This window comes from Halichoeres trimaculatus, unplaced genomic scaffold, assembly GCF_033239565.1.
Source record: "Halichoeres trimaculatus isolate MK-OKI-2021-1 unplaced genomic scaffold, fHalTri1.1 fHalTri1_scaffold_9, whole genome shotgun sequence".
In the NCBI taxonomy this organism is placed as follows: Eukaryota; Metazoa; Chordata; class Actinopteri; order Labriformes; family Labridae; genus Halichoeres; species Halichoeres trimaculatus.
In genome coordinates, this window is record NW_027437188.1 from 11,278,038 (window position 1) to 11,292,647 (window position 14,610).

The 14,610-nt window shown below is 41.1% G+C and overlaps 1 protein-coding gene across 2 annotated transcripts in view; it reads right to left on the reverse strand.

The window, feature by feature from the left end:
* sgsm2 (small G protein signaling modulator 2) overlaps window positions 1-14,114 on the reverse strand; it is a 111,413-nt gene extending 97,299 nt beyond the window's left edge. The window contains exon 1 of one of the 2 annotated variants that reach the window (XM_074678821.1): window positions 13,842-14,114. In XM_074678821.1, the coding sequence (XP_074534922.1) occupies window positions 13,842-13,901 (60 nt within the window). In that variant the 5' untranslated portion in view covers window positions 13,902-14,114. The remainder of the gene's footprint in view (window positions 1-13,841) is intronic. The other variant, XM_074678822.1, reaches the window with a different exon arrangement.
* Between the last annotated feature and the right edge of the window lie 496 nt (window positions 14,115-14,610).

The window sequence follows — 14,610 nt, forward strand, 5'->3', positions numbered from 1 at the left end:
TATTTGTGTTTGAAAATCTTTTCCAAATGGTATCCTTAAGAAGAATTTTGTACATACTAAAAGCAGCTCTGTTCATGATTTATCTGTAATTCCATTATGTTTTAATTATCTCTTTTAGATTAAAATTGTATTCTTTGCTGCCACAGTGGACATGTTTTCTGTCCTGGTTCAAGAGCTGTCATCTCGTTTTATTTCCATATTTGAAGTTAGTACAGCTGTTATAGTAATAAGCATTGACCCAAATTAATCTCATTCTTACCTACTTCCACTAAAATGTGGGAGAATGCATTAGGACTCAATGTTCAAAATAAACACTTAAATCTTTGGGGTTGAAACCCAGAGTGGAAAATATATTTATTTTATCAGTAGTATTTGTTATTAATATAGGGGAGGCCCCGGTGACTTCATGTTCTCCCCTAAGTGAGGTTCACTGTCTCACACTTTGAAAACACCTGCCATAGAAAGATGTAATCCCTGGACTGTGTTCCTATAACTGTATGCATGAGCCAGTCAGCTGGTGGTCCTGTTGACCCCAGGTGTTTGTTTTTTCTTGAGTTTGTTCATACTTTTGGAGTCTGGCATTTCTTTGCCTTGACAAAAAACCAACAGATTCCCAACACAGGGCAAGTCAGGTGAGCACATCATGGCCAGTAAACATCTGTTGGTAGTTTTGGCGGGTGTGGACAGGAGCAAAGTCCTGCTGGTGAAGAAAAAAAGCATCTCAGTAGTGATCAAGTCAGCAGTTTTCCCCATAAATGTTACACTCAAGCTCTGTTCGCACAGGCTAAGTTTCACCTGGTAATCCTCTGATAATTTGTAAAAATGTGGAGGTTGCTGTGTTTTTAATCCAAAATGACAATAGTCTCAATAGAATCACAATAACAACGATTAAATAGTATAAAGTATATATTCAGCATGTCCATAAGTTTCAATGCACATCATCTGACTGAAGCTGTGGACTTCTTCTTCTTTTACCAGAATTTACGGCTGTTTGTGCGCTGCAGAGTGAAGTGCTGCCGCTAAAGCACGGTGGCTCTGTGAAGCGTTTTCCATCAGAAACATGAGAAACACCAATTTTTTTTTTACAAATGACACACCAAAAAGTGACGCCTGGGTAATCCTGAAATTAGCAGAGGTCCCCACAAACCCATGTGAATAGAACTTAAGACCCTACAGAAAAATATCCAGTATTCTTAGGTATGTTTTAACGTTTTGTTTTGGGTTTTTTTGGCTGGGTCATAAGAATCAAAATTTATTTGAAAACACTTTTGTTTTCATGTAACAAGTCCAGATTATGTATCACAGTTTCCTGAATAACAGACTGAAAATACAGTGCACCCACTGATTGTTCAGACCTGGAAAACAACATGCTGGCAGTGTGACACAAAAACACACTTGCTTGTGTTTACCTTCAACGAAATAGGTTTTTCATAAACATTTCATCCTGCTGGAAATGGGGCGTCTATTTCCAGGAACGTCACTTTAAATAATTCCATGCTGTCGTGTCACACGGCTGAGTGGAGCCGGCTAACTTTAGATACTTAAGAGAATCCTGAAGTTGATGGTTTCAGAGAGAAACAGAGAGCTGAGGCCTCATTAACAAACTGTCAGTTATATAATACGCCTTCCCTTTCATCAAATGTTCACAACAAACAAAACAACACCTGCAGAGTGTTTTTCACAGCCACCACTCAGGCGAGATGTGATGAAGCTGATAAGATGCTCAGTTTGCCCGGACAGAAGATGAAATATGCCAAAGACTTTTCACTGATTACGACATTTCCTCTGGGTGTGTTTGCAGAAATTAGGATTTATTCATTTAACTCTAAGATTCGGGCACATGCACCATGTGAGTCAAGGCTGTTTCTGACTCTGTTTTTGTGGAGCTGATGTTGAAGTCGAGCTGAAGTTCAGTCGCACTGGGTGTCGTTTTCAGTGTTCAGAGAAGCAAGAGCTCAAGACAAGATGGATGCATTTGTGGCTCATCAGAAATTTTTGCTTGTCGACAGCACATACTCTCTGACAGGGAAAGCAGCTTCATGTGTTCTCCAGTTTCATTCTTTAAAAAGACATCTGAAGCTCCACGGTGACATGAATAGACTTTCACTGGTCATTGAAATATTATGACCAACTTTGAAACGCATCGCCATTACAAAATTCCTGTCCAAAACCTTTGCCTTGAATCACAACTTCAACTAAGTACTGGTCAAATGAGCTATCATAGTCAACAAACCACTGGATTGAATTTTGGCTCAGTGGGCAGGTGCTTAGTCTTTTTGGACTAATAGATCCTCAGTGTTTATTCCATCTTCAGTTTTTTTAATACACAAAGGTGAACACTGATGTGTCAGATGAATTTCTAGCATGACAAAATTTTGGTCCACTGACAGCGTACTCTCCAGAGAGAGAGAAAGAATGATTCGAATTGATTCTTTGGGCTTTTTGTTTGTGACAGCGTCTGTACAAGGAGGACAATGAGGCCCGAAAACACTCAGCCTACACTACATATAATGTGGACTGCAAATACATGATGCAAACACAAGGAACACATGCAAAATACAGGAAAAAAAAGGAAAAAAAAATTGAGAAGTTACAACACCAGAAGTGCTCCAGGTCTGCAGAGGGCGCTCAGCGATTCAGTTTATAAAAGATGGAGAGTGTAAGGAAGACGGAACAGATAACATGATGTCAGGTGTATCTGTAAGGGGGGTGTCTTTGGCCACCACACAGTCCTTATGAAGATGAGAGTTTGATCTATGACAAAAGGCTACACTACAATTGTTTACGTATAATTTGTAGCAAAATAAATAAAATAAATAAATAAATAAACACACTTTTCAGACTAGCATGTCTAAACACACTTTAACCCTAAGGTCTAGGTCTTTTGGCCAGTTTTACCTTAAGTGTACCATGCTCAGACACAGCATACACCTTATATCTAAGGCTGTCATAACACTGCACTCCCTGCACTGTCTTGATAGGTTGTTTTCTTGCTTATTTCATTTTATTCTTTTTCTTATATTCTCATATTTAAATTTCTATTTTTCTAAATATTTTTTTATACTAGAGGTGTCCCAGTCCGATATTGATATCAGATATCGGTCCGATATCAGCCAAAAAACAAGTATCTGATTATATCGGAATGCATCTAAAATCTCCGATAAGCATTCCATTCCAGACTCTGCTCCTGCTGTTTTTATTTGATTTATTTAGGTTATTTTCTAGGTCTTTTAATTCATTTTTTATTTTATTCAACTACTAGTATATTCTTTCGTTTAAAGTTAAAATTTCTGTTACCCATTGATTAATAATAAATGGGTCAGTTTTTCCTCATACCTACTGTTGCTGACTACTGTCTTTGTTTGAATAATATCACTTAATCAAGTTTTTTCTAACATGACAGACATACTACAAAATAAGTAATAAAAGTATGCATGTTTAATTCTGATATCGTATTGGATTAATATCAGTATCAGCCAATACTCAATGCTGCAGTATCAGTATCGTATTGGAAGTGAAAATGTAATATCGGGACATCCCTATTTTATACTTTAATTTTTTTCTTTAGACAGGAACAATATTTTGACCTTTCTATATGTCCTTGTATATGTAAAATAAATGACAAAAAAAACCCTCTGAATCCTTGAATCCTTCACTTCTCTATGCAAGAGCACAAGGGTACATACACAACAACTGCTGCGACCACTCTTCTTAACAATCATTTAGTGTTTAACATAATAATGGGGGTGTTAGAGGGTTGTGTCAGACCAAAACGACTTAACATAAGTCAAAAAGTCACTGATGTGGCAACTGTGTTTTCTGTGTTCCCTATTGTGCTGACTCTGATGAGACCCCGCTTTGTGTAAGCAACAATTCATGATGATGTAGGCGGGCCATGTGTGTGCCTGTAGTCTGGGTCATATGGAGTAGTGTGATGCGAGCCATACTGGCCAGTGGGGTTATGGCACTGCCAGGTAGGGTGACCAGATCTCAATTTACTCAATGTGGGGCAAAGACTATGGTTATGTGGGACAATGTGGGACACTTGTGATACCAATGCATTGAGGTAGTCTAAAATAACTTGAAAAACAAAACAAAACAAAAAAAAACCATTTCTATCTGCCCCTTAGCTTATAACATTACAATACTTCTGTCATCTGGTTGATGTACTAGTACATAACAGACTGCAAAGAAAAACTCACCAAATTTGTCCTATTCAAATGTAACTTTCCCAAGTTCTCTCATGTGAGAAAACATAGTAGGCATTAAGCTTTCATGTTATTTCACAATGACTCTCAAATTAAAACACCTGACTGAAAACAGAACAGATGGTCAAGGCTACAGTTGTTATTCCAAGTATTATATTTTAATGTGCCTCAATGTGCTTTCTTTCTTGTATTTCTACATCTACTGAGAGCAACATCACAACTCTAGCACAACTCAAAACACCACATTAAAATGTTTGCTCTTACAGAACCACTGGTGTTTTTAGTTCTCTCAAACAAATCTCGACAGAGGCAGGTGCAAGAACATCTGTAACTATGGATGCTGCCTTTGTACGACCACATGACATTTTCTTTGCGATTTCAGAGTCTGGAAATATGGTCAATGCTAGCTTATTACCACAGTCTTCTTACCTGTATGACAGGGAGTGCTTCACAGTGTGGTAAACGCTCGTCAGTTCAGCTGCTGTGACCTTATCTGCGTTTGAATCTTGTTTAGGTTTTAGCAGGAACGTATTCATAGACTGGGAAGTCTCTTTTTGAGCAACACGTTTTTTGTGAGTCTCGCATTGTGCCTTTTCACGTCATATTCACCTCCGTGTGAAACGGAGAACTGGCTCAGGCAAACTTCACACAAAACTTTATCAGACTCGCCTTGCACTGGTTTCACCCAGGAGTAGATAGTTTCCCAGTCTTTGTTGTAGCTGCATTTCCTTTTCTTAGTATTGTGGATCCTGTTTTCCTCCCTTTCCTTCATGTCTGTCCTCGCGCTGCCTGCCGGTGCCGTTCGGACATGATTTGCATTGTTTCTTGTTGGTGCGCGCGCCCGCCCTTGAGCTGTGTCCGTGTCAGAGTTTGATTGACGTGATCAAGCAGCCCACCCCGCCCTGGCAGCCCTCAGTCACTCACTACACTCACAGACACACACAACCGTCTGACAAATCCCATATTATTAAAAGTATATTGCAAAACTGGAGCCTGACTGTAAATAAAAATGCAGGACACCGTCTCAATTTGCGGGACGTGTGAAAAGTAATGGGAATGCGTGACTGTCCCGCACAAAGCGGGACATCTGGTCACCCTACTGCCAGGGGGTCAACTGTGCTTGAGTACAGCAAGGTTCAGATGGCCAGTGTGACCACGCCTTTAAATGTCAAAAAAAAAAAAAAAAAAAAAAAAAAAAAAAAAAAAAGAAGTCTGGGAGAAGATTTTTTTTTTCTAGTGTAGTTTAGCAATGGGTCATGATTTTAAAAGATTTGAATATTATTCTCTTTATGAAATAAATCAAATATTCATCATGATTATCTGATTTAAACTTTTCATTCATTTTCTTAATTGTTATTACCTATGCTTAGTTACAACACGGTCATCCTGTGAGGCAGTGGTGCTGTTGCACCCTACAGCTGTTTGTAAACCACATTACACCACAGGAGAAGGAGAAGAATGACTGCATTAAATAGCCTCAACAATTTCCTGATCCATCAATTTGTCACCAGAGACTTTTGAATAATATTTGAAATGACTTGAAATGCCCATCCCTTGTTTGGTTTCTTCAAATAATTTTAATTTTTAGTAAAAGAAACTAAACAATTCAAGCATTATTTTTGTCTCCAAATATCTTCAAATAAGACATTTTTTCTGGACTGGTCAGTTGAATCGTATAAGGCAATTTTGACATGCAATACACATATACACGATACACAAACACTTGCTTGGAGTTCATTTCTTGCAATGTGCGTATTGGAATCAAACCCAATCTGCCTGCTATGAGGATTTTAGCCTCCATATATGAGCAAACATTCAAACCGCCAAGCCAAACAGGCGTCTGCCACCTTCTTTCTTGGTGTAGAAATATTTAAAGATCATTGGGAATGGATGGTCCATAAGCATGTCTCGTTTTATCTCTTTGGCTCTATGATTTTAAGCGTTCCTTGTTGTCAGTCTGCGAGACAGGAAAATGATGTTTCCGCCCTTATCAACTGTTGTTTGGCCTCAGCACAGACTCAGTCATTACTGAAGTAATTATTCATGCTTTGGTGAGGAGAAGGAGGGGGAGGAGAAGAGGGATGTGGTGACAGCAGACTGAGGAGTTATTGAATCAATTTGGTGTTACGTGTTGATACTCTGCAGCGTTCGCATGAAAAATTAATCCTCTGTTTAACAGTCCTGCAAATCTGCAATGATTTCTCTCATTTTAAAGGTGATTTTCATCCGTTACCCCTTTCTTTTTTGGAGTAGTGGTCATAAAATGTGTGTGTGTGTGTGTGTGTGTGTGTGTGTGTGTGTGTGTGTGTGTGTGTGTGTGTGTGTGTGTGTGTGTGTGTGTGTGTGTGTGTGTTTGTGTGTTTGTGTGTGTGTGCGCAGAAGTAACACAACACTCTGCTGAATAATGATGCTGTTTAGCTGGGAGGCTGAGTACAGTGACCAAAACACCTGCAGTACAGACTGATGCTCTGACATCCTGAATTTTGCACCTCTTTTTCTCATACTGTTTTTTTCTTTTTTGCACTCAGCTATGGTTTTTAACAGCAGACAAACGCTATTTGCCAGTTTGAGACACCTGCCAAAAACAATCAGATCTGCTCTTCAGAAATCCCACACTACTGAGAGAAAAGGCCTCTGGAGAACAGACTGTGACTAAACAAATTGGATGGTGATTTCTAAGCCTGTCCTCTCGTCCTGTGGTTTGAATTCCAGCCTTTCAATTTTAGCAACTGCAGCTCAGACTAGGACCACAGTGGTCACTTCTTTTTCTCAATCATCCTTCATTATTACATTTGTCATAGAGCTTTGGGTGGAAGACACTTTGTACTCACAAAAACACGGAACACTGCTCTTCTGAGTCTGAAGAGCAGCTGGAGAGTGGTGTCTTTGAGTCAAAGTGATGGAGGAAACAGGATTTAAAGTTTTGAATAGTTTGCAGAGTAATAAAAGAAGAAACGCTCACATGGACAAAAGACGGACGACTTTAAAATCTGTAAAGCTACAATAACTTCCAAATCTGAACAGAGACTATACTTCATTTTTACATAACTACACTGTTCTTGGAGGAAAGATACTGAGTCAGATGATTTGTCTGTTGGTGTTTTTCACTTAAACACCTGCTCATGCCTGAATCTATGGATGGGAGATCAAAGCCCACCATGGCCTCCTCATAGACTGTATAAAACATGGACGAAGTCTCCCCAACGTCACCCGTCTGTTTCTGAAACAGTAATATAGCACATCGGCTATAGCGGCCATGTTGGTAGTGGCAAGGGCTTCTTGTACAGCCATAGGCCGCCGGTCGGTCACATGACCCTGAGCTGTGCCTCTGATTGGGCAAGCTAGTGATCTTAATGTCCTCTGAGCGGCAGACAATACATAAGTGCTAAAATCTGCTGTTTTTCGAGTGTTCGCTTGAGGCTGACTCCAGAAGTACCGGAAGTCACAAACACACCAAGCCAAAAAAAAAACGTTTTCAAAGCAGAAATTAACCTATTAACCTATTTTTTTTTCTAACTCGGCCGTTCAGAGGATATTAAGATCGCAAGCTCCCCCAATAAGAGGCACAGCTGAGGGTCACATGACGGCCGGCGCCCTATGGCTGTAGGCGAAGCCCCTGCCACTACTAATATGGCCACTATAGCTGATGTGCTTCATTTTCTGTTTCAGAAACAGACGAGTGACGTCGGCGAGACTACGTCCATGTTTTATACAGTCTATGTGGGTGCAGGAAAATCAGACCCCAAGTCTGGTTTAAAATCCTTTCATCTATGACCTTAAATTAGTTTAATGATGTGGTAGAGTTGTAGAGTTACAAGAGAGAGCCTTAACAAAGGGGCCGAGCTTACCCAAGTAATATTTTTAATACTTAAAAGGAAACAACCCAAATGCTGATTTTACATGAATAACAAATAATTTTATAAAATATCCAAGAGACATTCCTTCAGTTTAAAATCCAGTAGGTCACTCTGAGTGGATATTTCCTCTCTGAAAGGATCGAATGCAGAGAAAGAAGTCTGCTCCTCATGTTTTAAGACCTGTTGATACAGAAAACTCATGCACAAGGCTTGTTTTGGTACATGCGAACATGTTTTCTCAGTGAGTTCCTGCTTCCTTTTTTGTAAACAGGAAGAAAACTTTTCATGCATTTTAATAAATCTTGCTCCATGTATGAACCATACATCTGACAGACAGAGGGTTCAATGCTGCAGCAGGTGAACACAGAGAGGCTCTTTTCGCCTCAGTCCGAGGAAACCACCTGACAGAGCGCCTTGCTGCTGTGATATTAATCGCCAACTGATGCGATTTGCTGAAGCTTTCAGTTGCCAAGCAGCACTAAGAGAGCAGAAAGCAGCTTAAAGAGGCAGAAAGCACCCAGTCAGAGCTGCTGGGCTTTAAACAAACCGGTCTGTCTGTCTCTCTGTGCCCAGTTTCAGCCAAAAGGTCAGAAGACACGGAGGAGTTCCTGATAGATTAACAAAGCCATTGATTTTTTTTTATCATGCACAACAGCTACCTGCACAACATGAGCAGAATCCTGCGCTTTTTGAACGATTTACGACTGTAGCAAAAGAGCAGATCAATAAATCTCCGAAGAACAATTCACTCACATCAATGCAGTAAAATGATCTCAGGCCAATTACCTCCAAAGGTTCAGCTTTGATTCTGTCAGGTCATGTTTGAGTGTCTCCAAAAACCGCAGTCTGAGCTCATCCTTGGCTGCCGTAAGGGAAAATGGCGACACATCACGACATCTGATTGGATAAAACAGCGGTCACAACAAATACACACCGTGTTTTATTTGATACCAACCAGACTGATCGATGTCGTGATCCTGAATACAGATCTGTCTCTGTGCCTCAGTTTTCATCTCACAGAAGAATTGGATCAACAGAAGAAGAAGTTACAACAAACTGATAGGGAACCTGAAGTGGCCGTGAAATAATAGGTGATAGAATCACTCTGATACAGAATGATGATGAAGTTTCTCCAGATAAGGATGACAAACTTTGGTCTTTGGATGCAACGGCAAATCACAGAGTACAAATAATCCTGACAACAGGAAGACAGTGTGCAAAACCAAAGTGGATCTAACTGGTGTAAAATCTTGTACCATCCTTCTTTAACTACATTTTTAATTCTTCTCAAAAACAGCTTTTAAATCTTCTGAATTATTTGGTTTATGCTTTAAAACCGATCCAAAAGGTTTTCATTGGGGTTCATGTCTGGGGATTGAGGTGGCCACTCCAAGACCTGGATCCAGTGCCCAAGCAGCCAAGTTCTCCTGGCCCTGGATGTGTGGTGAGAGGCATTAGCTGATTGAAACATCCAGTTTTGAACAAAGTGACTGAACAGAGCATGTGCAGAAGAAAGCATGTGGGTTTGGAGAATGGCTCGATAACTGTCAGAGTTTAATGTGCCACCACAGACAGGGAGACGACCAACAGCAGCACTCATGTATCCCCAAACCGTGATCCTGGCTCCACCACAGTAGGTACTGTACATGCTGGAGACAAAGCTTAGTCTTCACATGAGCTGGAAGAAGAGGAGGAAACTGGACTCATCTGGCCACAGAATATTCTTCCACTTCCTGGCTGTCCAGTTCTTGTTCCTACGACGCCGGGCCAACCTCTGTCTTCCATTGATCAGGGGTTTCTTGACAGCCTTGTAAGACCTTAGAAGATGATCTTAAAGTTGTCTCCATACTGTGCAGGTGGAACACTGGACACTAGTTTGACCGTTCTGCCGAAGCTCCTGTGATGTCATTTGGCAGTTGTCATCTCTTGCTTAAAAAAACCTTTGGACGCCCTGATCTTTGTTTATCTTCCAAGCTGTTGGTTCATCTTGATCAACTGCATCATGCACTTCCTGGCTCTCTGGCAGCAGCTGTACCCTTCCTGGCTGAGAGTCTGTATCTTCAGGCGTGTTTGTGTTAGATTCCTTGTTTTAGACACATTTGTCTCTGAAGAACTTTCAAATGTGCTGGCTTCATCAAGACATGAAGCACATCAACAAAAGCTGTCTTCCAATAAAAAGCACGACCTTCATTAGTGGATCAGCGGCAACAAAATGAACCATTTCTGATGTATTATTATATATCCGTTCAACTTTAAGTTTGAAATGGCTGTTTTAGTTAGTATTAGTTTAGTATTTTGGCTGACTGTAATAATAGAAAATGGACTTGAAGATTCATAATGCAATATTTCACTAATACATTTTTCCACTGCTGTATTTTTATAATAAAGGGCACAGCTGAGGAGTTTTACAGAGACCTTTGTGTCTGTTTCTGCTCTTTTCAATCTTATAACACCTCTTTAAGCCGGGCATACACTGTACGACTGTCGGCTTGTTTTGAGCCGATTTGCCAGTCGTGCGACTACTTTTGGGATCGGGTTGAATTTCAGCTCAATCGTGTGTCGTACTTCATGTAGTATACCTGGGGTAACGACAAGAGATTGATGTCTCACGATGTGCTCCAGATCACAAATCGGTGATCACAAGAAAATCAAACTTGTTTGAAATCCTGGTCACGCCTCGTGAAGGTATCGCACAGTAGAAGGAGTGCTACGAGCTGACTTGCCTCAACCTCTCACACAGAGCATGTGCAATGTACAGATGAAGAAGGAAGGAGTGTAAAAAGTTATGTGTAGGTAGTATTGGCCTAAAGTGCTATGTAGCTGTCGCTGCTTACCTCCAGTTCCCATTGAGGAATTGACAGACCTACGCCTGCCCAGCCAGCTTTTTACCCATATACGTTTTCTTCTCTTTTTTTTTTTTTGTGGTCGTCTCTGCGCACAGAATGGCATAAATTGCCAAGGCAACGCGTTTGTTTTTGTCGCGCATCTATGCATCTCCCACTCTCGGGTGCATCTTCTTCATCTCCTGCCTAGGTTACTATATTTTACGTTTCACACACCATAGAAGAAGAATGATACGGAGTCCGACGTGTGGTGTATGGACGTATTGTGTGAGCAGTGAAGTTGCATCAGCAGTGTGAGAACATGATTCATGGGCTGCAAACTTTTGAACTTAGCGATCTAGTCGTGCAGTTTGAGATGGAGCTGTGTCAAACGATTTAAAATATCACACAGTGTATGCCCGGCTTTAGGGACCAGTAGGTGACACCATTGAGACTACTCTGATGTCTTATACCATTTACAATCCTGTCTCAAGAAAACCTTGTGAAAGACCAACATTCAATCCTTCCCAAGCAGCAACCCACAGTCGGGAGAAGTCAACCTGTTCACTTGAGGTTGGCTGCAGAAGCACCAGAAATCACATACACACACACATTGAAGAAAGCCAAAATTAAACATTTACGGCCTGGTTTAAAAACAGTTTTAGTCTAAATACTTAACGTCTCCTGTGACATATACTATTCAGGGAACAGAGGATTAATTTATAACTCTGAAAGATATTAAGATTACGCGTTTAAATCATTAGAAGCATACATACTACAGCTGTTGGAGGCGATCAGCCCGACTCAGCTGTATTTTTCAATAGGTCGATTACTGACTTAAAACAACACTTCAGAAACAAAAGGGCTTCATTGTCAAGACTATACTTTCATATTATATGAGTAGAAAAATCAAGCCAGGCTGACATTAGCAGCAGCTCAGCTCACAGCCTCTCCTGATGCACACTGCCCACTTTAGAGAAACACTGATATTCAACATTATTTTCAGTCTCTCTTTAAACTAAATTGCATTCTTGTGAACATCAGTATTTAAGTTTTAAATAAAAAGACGACCTTGTTTCCCTCTTATATTTTTCACAACGGCCAATATGTGATAAGGTTTGCATCCAAATTTAATAACCTGAAACCCTAAAGAAAGCTGCATTAACATTCTGCAGAGACACAAGGGTTTTCTTCTTTAGACGTTAACAAGCAGGAAACATTAAGAATTCATGCTAACGCAGCACGAGTCACAATAACCAGAGGTTTGTTTGAAGATGCATCACAGAGCATCAACACGACTTCCGACGGCGACACAGTGACCGAGAACGCTGCGTTTCCTCATTTCCCTGAAGCTTCCTGCTTCCTGCAGACATCCTGGAAACAGGAGCCGCTCTCTGCTTCACTGACATCCTGATGGCATTAATTTTTTAGAGGAAAACCCAAGGAATACAAACTCTAAGGCAGCTAATTTTCAGTTTAATTGCAGTTCCTGTAGAGGTTGCTTGGACTTGGACTCATCTCACTGGAGCTTTTTTGCTTTAGATGCCTGGGTCAACTAGACACAGAGACGACACATAAATGACCCTTTGCAAAAACATTTCTGCATCATTGTTCAGTAAACACTTGATCTACTGGGTGAGTGTCAGTGCAACAAGTGGGACCATGTATAGTTAGTCCTGCTCACCTTGTCAGGGTTTCTCATATTATCTCTTTGTCCAGATAATCTAGATGATTTGCAGTTGGTTCTGCAGCTGTAGTGAAGAGCTGACAGAGAAATAATGAGCTCTCCCTGATAGAAGGGATGCTTTATTCCTCTAACAGCTGTCTCCTATCCCCTGTTTGACTGCCGGGTAGATTTTGGTCTTGATATTTTTAGCGTGACCTTTCCTCTTCATTAAAATGATGAAACTACCAGCTCACATTTACACTCTGTCTCGCAGTGAAGCCGTGAGCCACACCTTGCCACATTCAGCTGATTTACTCTGACATTTCAGCTCAGGGAGATTTCTCTTTCTCTCTTTGGTTGTGGATCTCCGGGAAATGACGGCAGGAGGATTACAGCAGCGTAGTGGGCAGAGAGGTTAAAGGAGTAATGATTTATTCCTCACTGGAGGGAGGTGAGACATCTATCAGCTGGAACAAAAAGCCTGTGGCTCTGTTTGAGCTGCTGCTGGAGACAGACAAAGATACAACCTGAGCAGAAAAGACGCTTTGCTGGAACAGTTCAGACAGATGCCTGCAGGGCTGGATTATTCATGGATGGATTCAAGGATCAAGAGCGAATAAATCGCCAAATATCAGAGGGATGGTTGGTTCTGATTTCTTGAGGTTTAAGTTTCTCCTTAAAAGACTCCAATTTGGGCAAAGAATCAATACAAATATGTTCTTTTAAGTTTTGGTTCCTTAAAACTTCCTCAAATTTTGACGATTGAGTGATTTATCAGTAATGAACAGCAAGATGAGAAAAACAATCGTTATTGCATCACCATTAGCTGCAGCCAAACTTGCGTCTCATGGGAAATAAGACAGCAGATATAATTGGGAAGTAATCAGGAACATTATTGCATTAATTCATTGTGTCTTGCATGATGTTAGGCACCACAGAAGGTAAGAAATACCTGTACGCATACCTCAGGCGCACAAGAGGACCACACACAAACAAGAGGACACTATTTGAGTCACATAATAAAGGACTACTCCTGGGTTTGATTTTTCACAACAACAGGAAAGCTAAATACTGAATGTAAAAGTCTGGACAGGAGGAGCAGACGGGTTTAGGCTGCAACAATCTGACAGCAGGAGCAGCTTCTGTGCAATCAGTAAGCTTCACTCTCCCAAAATGTTAACGCAACACGTCCAAGCCTGCAGGCTGAGTTTACACTGGAAACAGGACAGAAAACACAGAACACTTGATACATATCTGCAGCTCGACAGGCCGTCAAAACAGCGCCTACCTCTCGTTTGACGTTCCATAATAATTTCTCTTTGTGGTCTTCCTCCGTGGAGCCCTCCATGTCCGTCTGTCAGTGTGTGTGAGTGAGTGTTTGTGTGTGTGTGCGTGTGTAATCTGTGTGTCTGTCCGCGGAGAGCACGACTCAGTCCGTCCGCTCCCTCTGAACCTGCTTTTTCCTTTTTATTCCTCGTTTCCTTCTTCCTTCGCCCAGCTGGACTCTGACGCACCGAGCAGCCCTGGCGGTGCGTCACAAGCTCCGCCTCCTCCAAAGACCTGATCAATGGAGAGAATCTGAGCGAGACTCCCAGCATCCAGCATCCAGCCCCGCCCAGACCTGCAGCCCTCAGCCTCTCAGCATCCAGAGCATCAACCTGTGGAGCCTGCGGGTTATTTTTAGCAGCTTCTTCTTGACAGCAGGAGGGCAAATATTCTCCTGTGAGAGGGTGAGGTGATGTGAGGAAGTGTGGGGCAGACCGGGGTCGGTGGTCACATTGCTCATAAAAGGTAATCCCACCAGAGGGCCATATTTAAATTAAAGTTAGTGCAGGAAACATGCTTTTGCAGCCTTTCTTTAACTGTATCTCTGACCCTCATGACAAAGATGAAAGGGGTTCAAGATCTGAATATGTCTCAGTAACTGTGGACAGCGATTATGTGAACAGACATAAAATATGCTTGGTAGCAGTTTCAAATTTGGCAGCTATTTTAGATTTAGTCTTAGTTATTAGAAGAATACCTGATTGTTTTAGTCAATTAAGTTTTACTTTTTG